General features: G+C 39.1%; 1 protein-coding gene across 1 annotated transcript in view; it reads left to right on the top strand.

Moving 5' to 3' along the window:
* Window positions 1-22188, top strand: part of CORIN (corin, serine peptidase) — a 166568-nt gene that overhangs the window by 78578 nt on the left and 65802 nt on the right. Inside the window, exons 5-6 of the mRNA XM_076336202.1 lie at window positions 3404-3585; window positions 19090-19203. Coding sequence (XP_076192317.1) covers window positions 3404-3585; window positions 19090-19203 — 296 coding nt within the window. The remainder of the gene's footprint in view (window positions 1-3403; window positions 3586-19089; window positions 19204-22188) is intronic.

Raw genomic sequence — 22188 nt, 5'->3', positions numbered from 1 at the left:
CGCAGGTGAGTGTTCCAGCCTCTGACCAGCTTGGTGGCCCTCCCCTGGATTCGCTGTTGTTTGTCAGTGTCTTTCCTGTATTGGAGCAGCCAAAACTGGACACAGTATTCACATGCAGGCTAGCAAGTGCTGAGCAGAGGGGGACAATCCTTTCCCATTATATACTGACTGTGTGGTTGTGTGATACAGGCCAGGATACTGTTGGTCTGCTTTGCTGCCAGGACACACTGCTGGCTTATGTCCAGCTTCCTGTCTACCAAGACCCCCAGGTTGTTTTCAGCAGAGCTGCCCCCCAGTCAGTCAGTATCTAGCCTGTATCATTACAGTGGGTTCTTTCTTCCCAAAGTGCAGGACTCATCCTTGTTAAATTTCATAAATTTCCTCTTGGCCCATTCTTCCAGCCTGTTTAGGTCCCTCTGAATGGCAGCTCTACCATCAAGTACATTGTTCCCACATTGTGGGAACAGTTTGGTGTCATCTGCAAACTTGACAAGAGCACACTTGGTCATCTCTTCCAGGTCCCTGATAAAGATGACAAACAGGACAGATCCCAGTACTACATATCTAGTTATTTTATCATAACAGGCAATCAGGCTGGTCAGCCATGATTTACCCTTGATAAATCTATGCTGACTGTTCCCGATCATCATCTTCCTGTGTCCAGAAATGTGTTCAAGGAGGACTTGCTCTGTGATTTTCCTCGGGACTAAATCAGGCTGACCAGCTTGAAGTTACCCAGCTTGACCTTTTTGGCCTTTATTTGAAGATGGGTGCAACATTTGCCTTTTTCTAGTTGTGAGCAACTGATGTCCATGACCTTTCAGAGATGACAGAGATAGGCCTTGCAAGAGCACTGGACAGTTTGCTCAGGACCCTTAGGTGCAGCCTCTTGGGTCCCATGGACTTATATGGGTGAAGTTCTCTCAAGCATTTCTGAATGTGTTAGTTGTTTCTGTAAGAGAGCCATACTTAACAATTACATGTATTTCTAGGTCTCTGTACATGTTGTTCTTTCCATTGAGAGCTGGTTGACATTTTACACTTCAAAGCAGTTTTGTTTCCTTTCAAAATATTGTGCCAAATCACCTTCCATGTCAGTGTAATGTTTGTTTAGCTGAAATTCACTTCAATTACATCACTTCCTCTATGGAATCTTTCTGGAATTTAATGGTTGTGATAAGAAAATCATGTATGGTAATGGTGGTGGCAGCTCACAGTTATGATAAAGGATGTAATTGTTTAGGTACAAGTAACTCTCTGATTTTCTTTATTTACAGTGCTGTTGATAATCTCAGCAGATAGCCCTGAAGTTATAGACAGTGAAGACAGTGGACATTCACAACTGTATTTCTAAATTAGATAAGAAAATGAATGAAAAACAAGGCATGCCTTCCCAGTCTTGGTGTTCACTGTTTAAAATATATGTATATAGTGTAGAATAAAATATTATATTATAAAGTAAGAGGTATCATTAAGAATATAATAAATACACATTAAGTTAACAAGCTAATCATATTTTAAACATTGCACGTTTTAGAAATTGATCATTCTTTTTTCCTGAATGACAAAACATTGATTTCAAGCTAAGTAAAAAAATTTCAATTTATGTCATATTTTGTAATAAAGCAAAGCCAGCAATGCATAATAATGCTTTAAAAAAAATACTATTTTACTTGCAAGTCAAAGCCAGAGTTACATTTCTTCATTATATTCTTAGGAATAAGTGCCCCAATTTTAATTATGCCTGAGAAAACTTGAACTGTTTTAAATGTGAGTGAGATCTTTCCTGCTTAGAGCATGTATGCAACTTCTGCTTTTTGGTCATTGATTCATAAGTTACGAACGTACATTAGCTTCCCAGTCTTCTGCTGGTAAATTTTTGTAATATTTTAAGAAATGCTAAAAGCACTGCTGTAAATTTGAGGAAGGAATCCACACATTGACAAAATGTCATGATGGGGCATTAGGAACTTATATGAGAGATCTTTTTAACCATTTATATGTTTTCTTTCTGTTGCCTCATCCAGAAGGCTGACATAGTCTTCTGGCGAAGACCACTCAGATGTCTTTTCTTTCCTACTATATATCCAGGCCTCTCTTCTTCCTAATTTTTGATGGTTATGATGCACTCTCTAGCTCTAGAGGTTATGGAAGGCTATTATGCTGTCCAGTTGGAGTTTTGATATTTATTCAGTGTGAACAGGTTGGTGTTAGTAGATGCCACCATCTAGCTGCCTTAGTGCTTCTGCTTTCCAGCAAGAAGAGCTGGGTCTTTTTGACTTACCAGTCATATGGATGAGAGAAGTGTTTGTATAGGCAGTGTGTCTCATTTGGGCTGTGTTATTTGCTTGCATGTGTGGACTTTCGGATGCAATTGCACCTGCTTACTGAGAGGCTTTCTGTGCTCCAGTGGTAACATGTTAGTCTGTTTGACAGCTCTCAGGTAACGAAGTGCTCCCACAGATGGTGCCGATCCTTACTGGGAAAGGCATTGAACAGTTCTTCTTTGTAGCTAAGACTAATGTTGACTGTGCTAGAGCTTTTCCTCTGCTCCACCAAAATGGTTTTCAGATAAAATGTCAGTGGAAGCTGGCAGTAAAGCAGAGAACTCTATGTGTGGATGTTCAATTCTCCCTTCCTGTGTGCATTATGCTGCAATAGTCTATGCTGAATTACAGCTGCCACGTATCAACTAACTTGGCTGAGGCTTCTTTGAAATTTCTTGCCTTTTAAAATCTTGACTAACTTGGCTAGCATTGTGTTACCTGTAATCTTGTAACTTTACTGTTTTTATCCTTTTCCAGATCTACAGTAAACATGTTAATAGATTTTCTAGATTTTTTGCTTGACTTTGTTGACTCTAATTATGTAGACCTGGAGACAGTTCATAGTTACCTATTTTAATTGGTTTTCCTATGTACATGTAAAAGACGAATAAAGAAGAAATACATATGCAGGTATATATCTCAGAATAAGAAATAGACAAGTATGCTGCATTTAAACTTGTTATACTTTTAAAATTGCTAATGTATAGTGCTTTTCTTAAAAAATATACAATTAAAGTCACGTTGATATTTATTGCATTTGATCTGACACTCAGTATGTTTTGACTGCTCAGGGGAAATAGCATAAAAGCTCATAAATGCTAAAAGGGGGTGATATAGTGCACAGAGTTGAACTTAGAAACTGTTCTGAGTTTGATTTGGGCTTAAATTTAGCCTGAAAGCCAGAGCTGATGTCACCGTCAATGAATAATGAAGATTTGACACCTTTTTGGTGTAGCTCTGTAGAACATAACGTTCTTCAAAAGTGTTTATATTACCTTTTTCTCTTTTTAAAAAGATTTCACAATTTACTAGAGTAATAATCTTTTGTATTTTTGTTCTCTGTCTCTTTTCTCCAGTCGAGGCCTCTTGCCCTGCAGGACATTTTGTGAGGCAGCAAAAGAAGGCTGTGAACCAGTTCTGGGTATGGTAAATGCTTCTTGGCCAGAATTCCTGAAGTGCTCTCAATTCCAAAACAAAACTGAAAATGACACCACTACAAGGGTATGCTTCTCACCACACCAAGAAAAAGGAAAGCAGTGTATGTTTCCATTCTTAACTGTTACACTATGTTAATGAGTTCCTATTTAATACTGTATTTTTCATTGTGTAGGAAAAGCTCTGGGATGAAATTACTATTTCTTGTTCTGTTATTATGTTCCTTCACATTACTGTGATAAAGTCTGGTTGTCAGTTGGTTATAGTTTTGCTGTGCTTTAATTGTTTAGGCTGAATTTTTTTCAGACTTGTATTGATTTGAGGCTTTTTTGTTTTGCATCAAATACTCTGAGCTGTTTCAAGGAAAGAAGGTAGGAGAAAAGTAATATGCCCTTTAGAAATGTTCTGCTGAGTTTTTCTTTGCTAAGCTCTAGTAAATGCAGGACTGTTCTTTGGAGCAGGAACCTGATACTCAGGCCAAATTTCAACTGTTTCCTTTTTCCTTGCTATAAAAATGAGCCCAGAACTGATCGAGAGGTAAACTTTTCAAAAATCGTGGTTTGTAAGTATCCACTCATAGAATCACAGAATCATTTAGGTTGGAAAAGACCTTTAAGATCATCAAGTCCAGCCGTTAACCTAACACTGCCAAGTCCACCACTAAATCATGTCCCTAAGCACCACATCTACACATCTTTTAAATACCTCCAGGGATGGTGTCTCCACCACTTCCCTGGGCAGCCTGTTCCAATGCTTGACAACCCTTTCAGTGAAGAGATTTTTCCTAATATCCAATCTAAACCTCCCCTGGCGCAACTTGAGGCCATTTCCTCTTGTCCTATTGCTTGTTACTTGGGAGAAGAGACCAACACCCACCTTGCTACAACCTCCTTTCAGGGAGTTGTAGAGAGCGATGAGGTCTCCCCTCAGCCTCCTTTTCTCCAGGCTAAACAACCCCAGTTCCCTCAGCCACTCCTCATAAGACTTGTTCTCCAGACCCTTCACCAGCTTCGCTGCCCTTCTCTGGACACGCTCCAGCACCTCAACGTCCTTCTTGTAGTGAGGGGCCCAAAATTGAACACAGTATTCGAGGTGCGGCCTCACCAGTGCGGAGTACAGGGGGACGATCACTTCCCTACTCCTGCTGGCCACACTATTTCGGATACAATCCAGGATGCCATTGGCCTTCTTGGCCACCTGGGCACGCTGCTGGCTCATATTCAGCCGGCTGTCGACCAACACCCCCAGGTCCTTCTCTGCTGGGCAGCTTTCCAGCCACTCTCTAAATACAAGGCATTTCCATCTCCTCAGAGTTGCTGCTCTGTTCTCTAGATCCAAATCTAGGTGAGGTCAGACCTGAGAGCAGCAAGCCTGACTCTTTTTTCTCATTGACATCATGGCTGGAGTTCTCTTGCTGGCATCTGAGACTTTACTGTTGATATGCATCATCCCATGAGCCTAAGTGACAGAGGCTTATATGGTCCATCTGTGGGTTCTAACTTTGTTAATGACTTCTGGGTGACAATAAACAAGAAGAAATGATATGATGAAAATTGTTTTTCTATTTTGTTTAAAAAACCTAAGAAGTTATACACTGAAAACTACCTTAAAAGGTCAGTGAGGTTATACAGTGTATCTTTGAATGTTAGTTAATGCTACAATTAAGATTGTTTGTCTAATGGATCTCACCAAATGGGGACCATAAGCAAGTAATTATAAAAATGCATATAGTTTTTTTTGTGCCTCAACTTCCCTTTGTAAAATAGGAATAAAACTGCCCTTTTAGCTCACAGGGATGTTGTAACCATATGTGTGTTGATGCCTTTGGTATCATAGTGATAAACATCATAGGAATTAGGAGTACAATAATTTTGTCCTCATGGCAGGTTCAAATAACAAATAAGGTAAGAGGCTGTAGCATAAATACGTATGTATGGTAAGGGGTTGTACATTGAACAATGAGAGTAACTAGCAATGAGCAATGAGTGACTAGCATATCATTAATTGAGCACGCTCATACTGGGCACAGAATGAGGTATAATTCTGAAAAAGCATCAGGATGTTAGAGACCTGGGTTTCATGCATGTGTGGTACACAGACTGAATACAAGGTACGATATAAATATGCCTATTACATTTTGACAAATTATAGCTGGCCGAAGTGTTCGAAAGCCCCACCAAATCTAGATAGCTGAACTTTTAGATCAAGCCAGAAGAGATTGCTGACTTCTGAAACTTTCAAGTTTCAGAATATCTCCTGGCTAAAATCACATTTTTAATACTGCTAGAGAAGAAGTTGGTTAGAATAGTGCCTGGTTGATGATTCTTCCATAATCTGTATGGCAGGATTTGCATCTATCTGGTAGTGAACTGCATAAATTACAGAGAAGTACACAGTGGAAGCTTGCTATTTCTCACTAGGGGAAAATATCTAGAGCCAGTAGTGAGATTCACTGCCCCTACCTGGCAGACTGTGGAGACCCAGGCTGCTTATTGGCAGTTCTGATATCCTGCTGTATAAAACAAAAGGCATTTTTAATTCATTTTTTTCATGAACTATGGTGTATAATGCTTGGATATGAATTGTTTCCATAGAGAATGATAGACTGTAGGGAATATTTTGACTTTTTTTTATTTAAAAGAATGGTTCTAATGTGATTCCTCTATGACTGAAAAAAATGAGAGAGCAGGTTCACTAGGCTGTTTCTCTTACAGAAATAAATTAGGCTGTAGTTGAATATTTCTTTCTGCAATTTGTGTATTTGAAAGAATTTACTTCTCTGAACACAGAGGTCGGTTCGCTGTTCCAACCCGTTTTTACGTAGTGCTCAGCCCAAAGTGATCTTCACGCTTTTCTCAGGGCTCAGTTCCTGGAAATTCCAAGAGCATGTCCTTGGCATATGGCTGCTTATGTCTTAACTTTGTGGTTTCTTTTGGGGACTAATGTCTCCAGATTACATGCAGTGAAACCCTCCTTGCCCACATATGCCTTGCATACAATTTGTTTTGTGTGATGATGTAATTCTCTTTTGGGGCTTTAGTTATTTCTTGTATCTAGCAAAAATAAGGTCTGGCTGCTATACCTGCTTGTTTTAGCACAGTATCACTCAATCCAAACCAAAATTTTCTCTTGATTATTTTTGTCTGATTGTGACTAAATACTCTATATCCTCCACATTTTCTGAGTTGAAAATTATCACTCCTCCAAAAATTCCTTGAACCTCACATGCTTTTCCAAGCTTTGTTGGAGAATGTATGCTTGACTGATCTAGTTAGAATCCAGAGCATTTATCCTGGGGACAAATTACCAGCTTTCCTGAAAAAAGTTTATTAGTTAGAATTGGGATTATCTAGTGGATATATACTTGTTCGTGTGTCACTGCTGATATTTATCTTTTTGTCTAGATTTTTTCCTCCACAGGCATTGCAAATTGAGTGCATGTTACCACTATGGAGAAACTATTATGACATACATTCCTGATGTGACCGCAGATGTACTGAATGTACTGGAAAATCTGAGCCATGTGCCATTATAGTAAAACCATCCGGGTGTACAAAATGAGTCACAGAGCAAAAGGTGCAGTTCTGTAGACAGGGCTGCATCAGTCAGGTTGATATTCTTCCACACAAGTGACGAGTGAATACCCAATAGGTGAGAAAATCAGCTACTCTGAAAATAGTTTTAGGAATCCAGCTGTTGAGATTTAAGATAGATGGTTGAACTGGTTACACAGTTCTAGTGAGTTGTGAGCATGTAAGGGAGTGAGGGGGAAGCATCATCAGTCAGTCATTCCACATGAATCCAATAATGCATTCTGGGGGGGAGAAATCTCAGAAACATTTCTGGGGCTGCTATACGCAATGAGCTGACTTACATTAACGTGGAGCTCTCACAAGAGCCCTGAAATTATTTTTCAGTTAATTTGAATGGTAAAATGCTTTCAAAAGCAGCAGTGAATATGATGCTTCTGCTCTTCATACAGCAAAACTGTGTAAACGACAGTGTGGAACTGTCGTGGTTTAACAAACTGTCAGACAGTGTTCACTTTTGTATTATTACTAAAGAGGCATATGAATGTCTGTTTCTGTTAAAAAATGATGCACAAGAGGCCTGAACTGCACTTCATAGCCATGAGGTTTGTAATAAATAATACTATTTAAATTATATAAAAGACATAGTACATTAAAATTTAAATATAGACTATAAATTCTATTGCATTGCGATGTGGCATATTATTTATACTGTTAGTTCTCAAAGGTACAAAAAAGTATATGACAAAAACCAATGAGACCTTTTTTTCCAGTGCGAACCTGTTCTTAAATAGCTATCAATTGTGCCAAATTATGAAAATACTTTTCATAGCATTTTTTCCAAGAACAAATTTACAGTTTTGTCTTAGGAGATTTTTATCTCTCCAAAGAATTTCTTTTCAATGTTTCAAGTAGCGAAAGTTAAATATACGAAAGTACATGTTTTTCAGTTACCTTTTATTGCAAATCCTCCTGTGATCACAATTTCATTCCTATTGGAGTGAATGTTATGGATTTTAGTCCTGACTCAGATTTAATGGAGACACTAACTTACTTTTTTTCTCTTTATGTTAGTTTCTTAAAAAATACTGTTCTTTTCTACATTTTTTTTCTGAACAATGTAAGAAAAGGACTTTACATGCTGTAATGGTTTCTGATTATTCTAATAATTCCTATATACTAAAACTTTAAATCTGTAAAAAGGAATGAATAAAAAAAAAGGAATCATGAAAAGGAATGAAAGTAAGTAAGTATGTGTATAGGTAACACATGACATTATAAGTAGCATTAAATTATAAGTAACACAGAACTTCCTGTTCTGTAAGACAAATGAATCTTTGTGAACTTTTTACTCACTGGTTATTGCAGCAGCTTTTCAGTTGGATACAGTCTTTTAATTAATTTTTTCTGGTTAGAAAAGTTATAGTAGTTGGTGAGCGGGAAAACCATTGCTGATAACCCGGATAATCTCCCTTCTTGGCAAAAACATAGAAATTAATTATTGTACATGTTGATAAATGCCCTGCAATGTTCAAGGGCATGAAAGGGCTAAATGCATGAATAATTGGAGTGAGCTCTTTCAGCTGTTTGAAGATGCCACCACAGGAGCTCTTAGCCTGTTTTAAGCTGGATAAGAAGCATTTAATTGGAGCACCACATTAAGAATATTGGCAATAGTCATTAACAGTAAATGTATAACATTTTAAGATACTGTAAAAACAAATAGTTAATAGATGTATTATTGCCGTAACAATAGACTTCAGCAGTACTTCTCTCTTATGATAATAGCATTGCCTTTACCCAGGTTTAGCTTTGAGTTTTGCAGTAACTCAGCTGAACAGTTCAAACTTTCTTCTAGTGGCTGTGTCCTGGTTTCGGCAGGGATAGAGTTAATTTCCTTCCTAGTAGCTGGTACAGTGCTGTGTTTTGGATTTAGGAGGAGAACAAAGTTGATAATGCACCGATGTTTTAGTTGTTGCTAGGTAATGCTTACACTAGCCAAGGACTTTTTAGTTTTCCATGCTCTACCGACTGAGAAGGCTGGAGGTGCACAAGAAGCTGGGAGGGGGCACAGCCAAACTGGCCAAAGGGACATTCCATACCATGTGATGTCATGCTCAGTACATAAACTGGGGAAAGCTGGCCGGGGGGGGCCGCTGCTCGGGGACTGGCTGGGCATCGGTCGGCGGGTGGTGAGCAATTGCACTGTGCATCACTTGCTTTGTGTATTATTATTATTGTTATCATATTATTATTATTATCATTTTATTTCAATTATTAAACTGTTTTTATCTCAACCCACGAGTTTTTCTCACTTGTGCTCTTCCAATTCTCTCCCCCATCCCACCGGGGGAGGGGGGGGAGTGAGCGAGCGGCTGCGTGGTGCTTAGTTGCCAACTGAGGTTAAACCACGACAGGCTGTCATCATACATGATCTTGTCCTGCATAAGCTGCAATAGTGCAAACAATACAGAAAATACTCAAGAGAATTAATATAATGTATACAAGGAAACTACTAATTTTCTTAACCAAATATGCTTAACTAATGCAGATCTTGTTTTGTTTTGTTCCAAGAATCAAACACCAATAAAAATTGTTCTAATACTCTTTTTTTCCATGGTGCCCAGTTTATCTTCCAGGATTTTTCACACTGGTATTAATTTAGAGAATGTCTTTGAGGAATACCTTTGAGCAGAGAGATTCAAAGGCAGTATCTGGTTACAACCAGGTATTTATTTTTCTGTTGGCAATGTGAAGCTAATTATACACATCCAATAGAGAATTTATTTGAGAAAAAGCTTTTAAAATCAGGAAGACATTATCTTTCTTTTGTGCCATTGCATTCACTTAATACAGTGAAAAGAAGAGAGAGATGATCTGTGTATGTGTAACATCGATACTGACCAGATGCAAAAACAGCAATAGTGGAATAATTTTTCGAGGGAGACAAAATGTTTTTCAGGACTGTGGTGATGTTTCATGTGAGGAAGCATTCACAGTTGAAAAAAATATTTCCCCCAAGCACTCATTCTTTACTTCTATTGACTCTGCATTATATTTTTTTATGTCCTTTGATTTTGTTTTTTTTCCCATTCTGCCTCCCCACCGTTTATCTCTGCTGGCCTTCCTGTTCTTTGCTTGTTTCTTTTCCAGCTTGCAGCTTCCTATGTGGCCTTTTTAGGCTACTTCACGTGAGTGGAAGAGAAAGGTCTTTTGTGTTCTTTCTCCCACAGTGTTTTGCATTGTAAGGAAATAGAGAAATGGACAGTTTCTTGGGGGGAAGGAGTTGCCAATCTTCCTAATTCTGTGATCATGATCCTAGTATCAAAACTTTCTAGAGTTGACGGCTACAAGACGCATACACTGTACCGCAGGGTACATGGGGTATAGGGAGCAGGTGATGAAAATTTGCAGGCAAGAGAATACAGGGATTCCTCTGTGTCCCAGTGTGCTACTGTGGCTGTATTGAGTCAGATGAAAAGTCCATCTATCTTGTAATGCTGACTCCAAAAGCTGCCAAAATCAGATGCCCAGAGAAGAATAGAAGAACAGGGCAAGACTATGTGGCAATATTTTTCCAAATACTCCTGCATTTTCCATCTGTTTGAGGTTGAAGGACTTTTCTGTAATTTGTGACCCACCACAGATTTTTTTTCTGTAATTTGTCCCTTTCTTTCATGAATCTATGTACATTTCAGCATCCATAGTATCATGTTGCAAAGTGTTACAGCTTATCTATGCATTGTATGAACAGTACCACCTTTTGGTTGTTTTAAAGGCAATTTTATTTGATACCTCCTAGTTCTTTCATAGCATTAGACAGTGAATGTTGTCTCCACTTAAAAAAAAAATTAGCATTAGCACTTTTCATGGTCATTTTCACAGATATACAGTGCTTTATCTGTTGCTATACCTTGAAATGCAACCAGATGTCAGTCTCGAGGATGGTAGAATACTATGTTTATTTCAGTCTGTGCTATCTGCAGCTTTCCAGGGACCTGCCCACATAATCTTCTATAGATGGCATTCCAGTAGTCTAGCTGGGAAGTATAGCACATAAATGGTCTTGGCTCCTCAGAGACACTTTAGACAGTACACCAGACACAGGTAAAATAAAGCACTTTTTGCCACCAATGGTGTTTAGTCAGGGATTTTGGAAGCTTTTCCAGATTTCAAACCTTTCTGGGGAAGGTCTAAAACAAGCATGTTTCTCCATCACCAAGGATTGCTTCCATTTTCTTTGGGTTCCTTTTACCTCTAACATTGTTTCTTCTTCAGGAGTTTAGGTGTGTGAATATTTGCATGTTTATATTAATAAATGTGTGAATTATTGACAGAAGTATCAATAATTAACATTTCCCAGCACATTCCTTTATAATAACACCTTTACAATTTTTAATAATTTTGGCAAATTTGAGTGGAATAGTCCATAATTTTTTTACTTCAGACATCTATTTCAGGCTTTATTTCTTCTTCTTCTTCTGCTTTGTTTCAAACAGTCCCTGCATTTCTGAGTATGCAGCTGTTTGCCTGTGTTGAAGAAGTCTTACAAATGGTTGCATATCTAAATCCTCTAGGTTTCAGATCAAATACCGAAATTCAACATTCAGTAAAAGTGTTTGTTTTACAGCATAAGACAATGCTTTTATAATTTCCATTAAAATGTGATCTTTGGCGGTATGATCGAATTGTCAACCTTCTGAAAACCTCTTCTTGCACAAGCTCGGTAGAAAGCAGAAATTACATTCGTTGGAGGTACTGTTCACAGTGTGTGTGCTCTCCTTACCCTGAACACTGCACTGACTGAACCAAACGTAACCAGTCATCACCTATTAGAAGACTGCAAGAGGTGAGATTAATTTTTCTTAAAATTCCTTCTGATTGCTGCTGGGTGCTAAAACTGAGAGAAGGAAAACTGATTTCATTCTTCCTCTTGTTTGCATATAACATACAAGATAAATAGGAAGCTGCTTACTTTAAGTAAGAAGAAATGGAGAAGTGGATTGGGATGGAAATCAGAATGGATAGGAGCAGAATGGGACAGAGATGTATTAGGAGGGGAGAGTCAGAATGATTTATAAGTGTTTGAACACACTTTTGTTCACAGCCCAGAAATTAATATGGGACTACAGAATCTTTGCTCTTCTGATCTGTAGGAAAAATGGTCAGATAAATATCCTTCCTGTTTTTCACCTTTGTTCCCTGCTGCCCAGGGAAGTGGTTGAGTCCCCATCCCTGGAAGTATTTAAAAGACGTGTAGATGAGGCGCTTAGGGACATAGTTTAGTGGGCATGGTGGTGTTGGGTTGACGGTTGGACTTGATGATCTTAGAGGTCTTTTCCAACCTTAATGATTCTATGATTCTGTGATTCTCCCAGGCCAAATTGGCATATTCACGCAGAAGGTAGAAGTCTATTATTGTTGCTCTCTCGGTACCAGTGAAGATCTGTACTGATGGAGATCTGTAAGCAAATAAAGATGGTTCCTTTAATGGTTCTTTTTGATCTATTTATGCTATTTTCTTTTCTGAACATGCAGGAAATTGCATAAAAGCCCAAATTAGAAGAACGTAAGATTTCCAAGTCACTTAAAGTTGCCATTCCAACCTCAAACAGCCTTTCTTGTATGACGAATTACAATCTTTTGATTATGTTATCATATTCTATTTTTACCTGACATCTTCATCTGTGGGATAAACACTGGTCTACAGGGAACTAGAGCCTGGAAATTTTGGCTTCCAGGAATAGGAAGGCTATTGTTTCTAGGGCCCCCTGTAGGGTTTACTGATTGTAGCAATTGGAAAGTGCAATGCATAAGGCAGGGAACTGGAGAAACAAAAAGATCGACTCATAATGAAGAAAATGTGATGTTATAATATAGAATGAGATTCTTTCACTGTCACTGTTGCAGAGACCATGTGTCATGTTGAGCAAGGCACTGGAATAACAGTTTTCTCAACTGTTCTTTGCACACTTCCAATTAACTGGCCTCTTCATTTGTGTAGCTGGAGGTTATTTGCAACTGGAACATGCTCTTGCAGCTATGATTAAAGGTAACAGGAGCTATTCTTTGAACATGTAAAATAACATCACAGTCTTTACTCTCCAGAAAAAAAAATCACATACTGGCGTGTCTTAGATTGGACAATTGAAGTTATTATTCGTTATTTCTTGTAACTTTCACCTTAGTATCTCAGTGCCTCATTTTTTCCCCTGTAAAATGAGAATGTGAATGCTATCTAATCTTATGTTGCTGTTAAGACTATCATATTTTGCCGTTTGTAATACTCTTCCAAAAATGGCAGAATAGAGATTAGGCTGTAACTCTTCAGTTAGAAGTTAGGAAACATGTCCAACCACACAGTGGGTAGTGAGGGAACCTACTGAGGAGCACATTATAAGGGTGTGCAATAGGATGGTGCTGGTGGTTTTGCCCTACCTTGCTTCTGATTAAAAGGCACAAACATTAAATGGCACAAACTAGTTGGAAAAAGATGTTTTAAAGTCTCTTACATATTTTGGGCACCTTTCTGTAAAGTTAGAAACCTTCTTTAAAATATATTGCATAAGTAGCTTTCACTGCAATAACTATGGCCCCATTACACAACTGGAAAATAATGTTTTTATTGCAAAATCAAGATCATGTGCTGCCCAAGTGGAGAGTGCACCTGAGAATGTAATAGAAAAGATTTTGAAATTATTCACATAAGTTTTTATTACAAACACATTTTTCATACAAGGGTCTGTGTGTCAGTTGGCTAAGTCTAAGATTGCCCTGTTTCTTAGGGATGGTAAAATAATATTTCAGGCTTAGAAAAGCATGTAAACATGTTGAAAAAAAATAATCCCCTGCTGCCAAAAGTTAAGAGTAAAAATGAAGGTGCTGAGAGTGTGTGTGTATCCATTGCTGTAGTGCAATAGAAAGGGCTGCTATGCTAGGACGACAAATAAAATTGGAAATCTGGATAATTAATTGCACTTGCAGTTAGTGAAAGCTGGAGCTATTTGTCTTTTTTGAAAAACACACTCTGCATGTTTAGGCATGTCCAGTGCCCAGTGGTACATCACAGCATCCAGTGTGCACCTAGTGGTTTGGCAAACTGTGAAGAATATCACATTGCTATACAGAAAGGCTGATCATGAGCAGAAATGATTCTATTTTTTGTAGGCACATTAAAGACTCCTTCTTTAGTCCCAAGGGCAGGTTTAACAGGTGTAACAGTCTTTTCATGACTGCCTGTTGAGGTCTTTTAAAATGGGTCATTCACTGATGGCAGTTTTAAATGGCTTTGTTCTGTCTCAAAAATTGTATTGTTTCCATTGAGATTATCTTTCAGGTTTTCCTCTTGACCTTCTTGCATTCAGTAATGTTCCTCTGAGAGCTATCCTGATGTTTCCCAGAATGGAAATATATTTCAATCCTTGTGGAAAATCTTGAATATCAATTCATCAGTGTGAAAATAAGTTCATAAGACTCCTGCAGCATTAACTTTGTAGTACTGAGGCTAATGATTTTTCTCCTCAAAGAGCCCAAGAAAACAGAGAATTTTTTTTAATCTTTTTATAGGAATAGAGCTAAAGCACAGATTGCCTGAATTGTGCAAGGTTATGCAAAAAGTTTGCAGCAGAGCTGGGAAGAGAACCTTTATCTCTGGATCACATAAAAGATTCTTTATTCCGTAAGAACATCTTGCCTTGCCTAGGCTTTTTTTTATGGCGTTGCTTCATAGTGCTTTTATAAATCAGCTAATCTTTAACAAATAAGATCACATAAGGATTTTTTGCGAGTGGCTGATTTCACTATTAAAAATCAAGTCAAGCTTATGGCATTTAATAAGTCAAGGCATGAAATTCAATTTTACTAGAGAAAGTAATGAGTTTTTTGAAGAAATTTTCTGTCTGCTCCTCAACCACAAAATAATGGAGGATGTTTTTTAAATCAGAAAATAGAAAAGAAAGAATTTTAAGGAAAAGGATGATGGAGACTTGTACTGTGTAAGGGAATATTAGCTGTATTTGCAGGTGGGATTTTCCTTAAAATGAGGCAGTGGTATTTCCACTCAGATTTAAGAGCAGTTATCATGAGATAGATAATACTTTGCAACTGTGAAAATCATAATATACTGAAACAGAAGGTGATTTTGCACCCTACTGAAAATCTAAATCAGCCCTTCTAGATGTCAAAATGTGACTGTTCACTTTTAATAAAGGGAACAAACCAGTTATTAATATTCTAATGTGCAGGAGTTGGGTTATTTGGAGGGTGCTCAGGAAAGAGTAATTTTAAAGAAAGTGAACGCTCACTTTGCAAATGGTGGCATACCTAATACACTGTGCAGGGACAACGGGCACGCTGCTTTTGCAGTGAAAGATGTCTTACATGTGTACTGTGAAGTCATGGAAAGGCAGAGGTGGCATCTGGGATAACTGAAAGAATAATGGAGAACTGAGGACAGGGAATACCACCTGACTGTCAATATCGCATTATTTTTCTAATATAGCTGGCCAGAGGCATCAAACAGCTGTTGGAACTTGAGATATGTCTTTGACTGCCAGGTAGCATCAGACTAACAGAAATAAGGCACCACGAGGAGCCAGGCTGAGCAATCAGCCTGCTGTAACCCAACAGCCAAGGACCTTCAGGAAGAAGCAGGAGCAGGGCTGCTTCCTCCAGGCATGGAAGCTGGGAGCTGAGGTCAGGCTGTGCTGGGATGCAGAGCCTGAATGCAGCAGGCAGAATTGGCCCCAGGCATGGTAAAGTGATGAACCAGGTCCAGGGTCCAACCAGAGAGCCCAGTCAGGAGGCGGGACCAGAAACAGGACTAGTGACAAGGCTCCAGTGTGGCTCCAAGCCCACCTAGGAACCAGGGCCAAAGTTAGGGCTGCAGACCACCTACGGTGTATATATGAGGGATCCATCCAGGAGCTGGAGTTGGATATAAGGCTGCGCCTACAGCACTGCTCAGGTGGGGACTGAAGTCCCAGCCCTGAGCTCAGCTTGAGCCCATGGGCAGGGTGTGCGTGGAGACCCCAGGTGAGGCTGGTCAGGGTCATTCAAGGCCATTCAAGGCCTATTGGTGCACTCATGGCTCTGACATGCATTACGGGCAGGTTGTCCTGGTGGATTCAAGAATGCAAAAATACAGAATACAGCAAAAATAAGAATACAGCAAAAAGCTGTATTCTAGGCTCTAGGTTGTACCTGGTAGCTGCAGATTAAGGACAGTAGTGAAAAGAAAACCAGCGCAACTGAGGAATAGTACAAAACCATGGGGATCTCAGGTCTAGGTCTGGAATGTGTCCTGATCATCATTGGAAATGCTTCAAGAGAGTGAGAAGAGAGAAAGGTATTAGAGTAACATGAAGACTGACAAACTGTCTCTTGCCAAAGTGAAGGCAACGGCAAGGCTGAAGGATACTGGTCTCCCACCAACAGCCAAAATTCCCAGTAAGAGACTATTGTGAAGACCAGCATGCTTCAAGAAGTAAGAGGCTTACTTTGTCAGAACAGGGAGATAACCTTTTTTTTCCTGATTTCGGTTTAGATTTTTAGGAATACACTTCTATAAACCACTTTGAATTGTTCACCTGATTCCTTGTTTGTCATTGGACAAATCACTTGGGCCTCCTATCCTTCAGCTTTTCACATACGGAAAAAAAAGGAGGCATAACACTCGCTACCCTGCAGTCTAAAGCTCTGTAAGATAAGAGCCATGTGTTTGAGATTTTAAGAAAAAAGTTTCCATCAAGTTTTCTTTTATGATACACTTACTAAAATCAAAAGATACATCACTAAATAATGAATTCCTGAAATTCTGTGAAACAGTGTGGCTTAACAACCAAATAAAGCAGATAAAAATTGCTATAGCAGCATGGAGAGTCGATATTTATTAGTTCATGTTTCTCATCTCTTTCTGCCTTTCATCTTTTATATCCTTAAATTGTATCTGCATGCTTTGTGAATCATTGCCAGATTTCATCAGCACCACTTTGCTTTCCATTTTGTTTCATTTTATATTTCTATTCTTTGGAAGACATATAAAATGAGATTACTTGTGTGCTCTGAGTTACTTCATGACAGACTGTTTTGTTGGAAGAGATTAAAATGAACTTCCCCTCCTTTTGTGAGTGAAATGTTGGCTCCAGAAAGAGGAGTTGAAATGGGACACTAGCAGTGTGTGAGTTTAGGACTGATCTTTCACTTAAGCTCAGTTTTTGTTTGCCCAAGAATGTGCTTAATCAACACATTATTGTGGTTAATACTTCACTGTTAAGGATAATTCCTTACACTAGGAATTCTACTGAGTGCAGCACCAAGTAAAATGTTGACACAAACATCATCATAGTCATTGATCTATTAATGGCTTCATCTGAAATTTATGTAGTGTATTACCTTTGTGCTATCATTTACTGCAGTGCCAAACTGAGGTCATAAAAGCTCATGCTACTAAAAATTATATCATTAGATATTTGGTTATTTTTCCTTAATTTAATTTTAAACTGTATTCTGCATGAATATACTTGTTGGCAGACATGTTATGAGGAATACAAAATTATGATGAGAATACTCAATATGTGTTTTTTTGCTTTTAAGATGTAGGTTATAAATATACTTTCCAGACTTTGTTAAGCATCAGGTTGAGAGAATAAAGGGAGAAGAAATAGGAACTGAACTCTATTATGGGAAAACAAAAATGCAAATTTAGGCATTTGAAAATGAGAACTATGGAGCTACGTTGTGATCAGGTGCAAAATGACTTTAATGGAGGAAGAGATTCTATAGCTGCTGCTGCTGAAACTGATGGTTTTCATACCTGTGATTTGCATTGTGGTAAAGTTTGAAAGCTACGATTAGAGATCTTTATTGTTCTTGGCAAACTTGAATACAAAGTTTGAATTACAATGGAATTTCTAGGAGTAGAATTTTGAACTTTCATGAGATTTTATTGTTTGAACTTGCTGTTCTCACACATGGATACATTTAATAGCTTTACACTGGCAAAGTGACAGGATTTTTTTCCTCCATCTCTGAAAGCTAATTCTCATTTCAGATATGTATGCTTGAAGTAAAGTTATTGGGGGTTTTTTGCTGATCTTTTACTGGAGGTTAAACTTTCTGTTTTGTTTAGCTTTGTTGAGTAGCCTGACTGTTAACTGTCAGCCTACAATTTATTTAATGGAGGTTGATATAATTTCTGTTACATGAAAAAAACCAAACAACCAAACCACAACAACCAGGTTCTGTACTGAATATTTGCTTTTCTATCTGATATCTTTACTTTGCATCCCCATGTAATTTTCACTTGATATCTTTCCCCATCTGTATGCTTTACAGGGTTTTTTCTCAGCCAATGTTTTTTAAAGCAAAGACTTGGAAGTTTGGTCTCTATTGTGTGGACTAAGGTGTAAATAAATTAATGGTGATCTGCATCTCTGTATTTTAAGTGCCTTGAAGGACTTGAATAGGAAGGTGTTATGAGTTCCCTCCCTCTGAACATAATGGCTGTGCAAGGTATCTCCAGTGGGATACCTAAAGCTCTAGGGTTTTTTTTGTCCCTTTAGGTATCTCAATTCCCCATATATCAAATAGCAATGATGACTGTCTTCTAGTGTTCAGGGAGTTATAGGAATGTTTGAGGAATCCTTCCCCTCTAGACAGGTGTCTGTGCTATGACACTGTTAAATCTCAACCTGGTAACCTTTTGCCTGAACTGGGAAGATCCATCTATTGTAACTTTAGTTGGATATTTAATCTGATGCATCTATTTAACGGAAAAAAAAAAAGAGCTTGTTTAATCCCATCCTAAGGTCAGTTTTTAACAGTTACTCTGTACAGCTGCTTTTTAGAGGTAATGGTAGATTGAACCTCACTGATTAACTCAGCCTAGACACCTATTTTTGAAATAACAAAAGTTAGATGAAAATGCCAGTTTGCATTTGCTTGAATTTGATTAATTTGGGGTTTGTTGCTTAAGTGCATCAATTAAGACTCATTGTTCTAACTATCTTTCATTTCTGCTTATTTTTTCTTACCCTGAAAAGTTTAACATGCATTCTTTCTTTTCTTCTCTTTTCCAGCACTGTGTGGAGGAGAGGAGAGTTTCTTGTGTGCCAGTGGGATCTGCATCCCAGGGAGACTGCAGTGTAATGGCTACAATGACTGTGATGATTGGAGTGATGAGGTCCATTGCAGTAAGTTTCTTAAACCTTGCAGTGTTCTGTTGAAGCACTGAATCCATTCAGGAAAGCCTAAAAACTAAAGAAGGCTATTGGTACAGAATAGGAGCTTTGCATATTATTTGCATATATTGACATTTGGACTCTCAGTTGCCATTGAATGTGTTTACCTTTGCTCACTCTGGCCACAGCATGTGTTTTTGATCTATCAAATTTTATGCCTGGAAGCAGATTCTAAGATTTCTGCAAGGAGCCATGTGGAATTAGAAGTATTTTGGGGCATTTTCTTTTTTGATGGATCAGTAACATGCATCAGAAGAGCACTTCTGATAATAAACTGAAGACTGTTAGTTGTATCTTTTTCCTAGTCCTTGGCATTTATTTTACAGCAGATGCAAAACCATCTTTTTAGAAATTTCTCTTGGCCTCAACTCTGGATGTGGTTTATTTAAATAAATCCCAGTACATGGTGCTGTAGAAAAGAAAAATGAATATACATGCTTAATAACTTAATTTCTTATTTATTTCTCTGTGGTAGTGTGTATCTTTAGAGCTCCTGTGTGTTTTTCTGTGTTGACAAAAACATCCTTGGACTACTAACACCTTTAGAAAACCTGAGCAAATGTACAGTAGAAAAACAATGAAAAGGAAAAAAAAAGAAAAAAAAGGGGAAATGTGGAACAATGACTAAATAGGGACTATAGTAGGATACGATGCCACAAAACAGTGCTGTGCATTCAGACTTTGGAAAATGTCAGACCTGGGGTTGAGTTCCAGACTGTGCAGTTTAAACTCACCTCAAAATACTTGTTCTTATTAGTGATTTAAGAGCCTGGCCATTCCAAGACTCACAAAGCTGCTTTTAAAGGAGTTGCTGATAGATTTTATCTGGGATACTCCAAGGAATAAATGATGACTGCAATTTCCTCCTGGTCTTAATATGAATGAGGCTAGAGCTTGCTTTTCCTTTAATAGCCTACAATTTATTTAATGGAGGTTGATATAATTTCTGTTACATAAAAAGTATTGTATTTTATCTTTGAATTTTTCCTGTCAGTGTTAACTTCGGCTTTTAATGTAAGCTAAAAAATTGAAAAATGCCTATGAGACTGTGGCTCTCAAGTTCCATTAGAAATGGGAAAAGAAGAAATTAGTAATATAAGAATAAAAATATTACATGTCTTGAAAAAACAAGCATTATAAATTTCATGAGTTAAGATTACCTTTAAAAGAAAGCCTTCTGTTAAATGATACAGGGTTTATAGGCAGAGTATGTCTTTTATTAGGATACTTGGTGAGAGTTGGGGAGAGGAGGTGGAGGTCAAATAAGACCTTCTTGAATTACACAGCAGAAATAGCAAAACTGAAGGAGGACTTACTTGCCTGAAAGCTTGTCTGATAAAAGATGCTGTGTTTCCTGCGATCCTTGCCCCTCTCAAATTCTTAAGTCACCTCATAGAATCACAGAATACTTTGGGTTGGAAGGGACCTTTAAAGGTCATCTGGTCAAACCCCCCTGCTGTGGGCAGGGACATCTTCAACTAGATCAGGTTGCTCAGAGCCCCGTCCAGCCTGACCTTGAATGTTTCCAGGGATGGGGCATCCACCACCTCTCTGGGCAACCTGTGCCAGTGTTTCACCACCCTCAGCGTAAAAAATTTCTTCCTTCTATCTAGTCTAAATCTACCCCCCTTTAGTTTAAAGCCATTCCCCCTTGTCCTGTCGCAACAGGCCCTGCTAAAAAGCCTGCCGCCATCTTTCTTATAAGCCCCCTTAAGTATTGAAAGGCCACTCCTTCTCTAGGCTGAACAACCCCAACTCTCTCAGCCTTTCCTCATAAGAGAGGTGTTCCATCCCCCTGATCATTTTCGTGGCCCTCCTCTGGACCCGCTCCAACAGGTTCATGTCTTTCCTGTACTGAGGACTCCAGAGCTGGACGCAGTACTCCAGGTGGGGTCTCACCAGAGCAGAGTAGAGAGGGAGAATTGCCTCCCTCGACCTGCTGGCCACACTTCTTTTGATGCAGCCCAGGATACGGTTGGCCTTCTAGGCTGCAAGCGCACATTGCTGGCTCATGTCCAGCTTTCCATCCACCAGTACCCCCAAGTCCTTCTCAGCAGGGCTGCTCTCAATCCCTTCATCCCCCTGTGTCAGAGGCCTTACAGAGGTCTAGATAGACGACATCTGTAGCCCTTCCCATGTCCACTGATGTAGTCACCCCATCATAGAAGGCCACCAGGTTAGTCAGGCGGGACTAGCCCTTGGTGAAGCCATGCTGGCTGTCTCGAATCACCTCCCTGTCCTCCATGTGCCTTAGCATAGCTTCCGGGAGGATCTGTTCCATGATCTTCCCAGGCACAGACGTGAGACTGACTGGCCTGTAGTTCCCCGGGTCTTCCTTTTTTCCCTTTTTAAAAATGGGGGTTATGTTTCCCCTTTTCCAGTCACTGGGAACTTCACCGGACTGCCATGACTTTTCAAATATCACGGAGAGTGGCTTGGCAACTACATCAGCCATTTCCCTCAGGACCCGTGGATGCATCTCATCAGGTCCCATAGACTTATGTATGTTCAGGTTCCTCAGGTGGTCATGAACCTGATCTTCTCTTACAATGGGAGGGACTTTGCTCCTCCAGTCCCTGTCTTGTGGTCCATCTGCTCTAGAGGTGTGGGAAGAGAGGTTGCCAGTGAAGACTGAGGCAAAAAAGTTGTTGAGTACCTCAGCCTTCTCCTTGTCCATTGTTACCTGTTTGTCAGTTGTGTTCATTGTGGGGTACGCTTTCTTTGACCTTCCTTTTCTGGCTGACATACTTAAAGAAGCCCTTCTTACTATTCTTTGTGACCCTTGCCAAGTTCACCTCCAGCTGTGCCTTGGCCTTCCTGACCCCATCCGTACACAGCTGGGCAGTGTCCCTATACTTTTCCCAGGATACCTGTCCCTGCTTCCGCTGCCTGTGCATTTCCTTCTTGCCCTTTAGTTTGACCAGCAGGTCTCTACTC

The sequence above is a fragment of the Aptenodytes patagonicus genome, chromosome 4 (assembly GCF_965638725.1).
Source record: "Aptenodytes patagonicus chromosome 4, bAptPat1.pri.cur, whole genome shotgun sequence".
NCBI classification, from domain to species: domain Eukaryota; kingdom Metazoa; phylum Chordata; class Aves; order Sphenisciformes; family Spheniscidae; genus Aptenodytes; species Aptenodytes patagonicus.
Note: the sequence above shows the minus strand (reverse complement) of the source record. Positions and strands in the feature narration are given on the sequence as shown.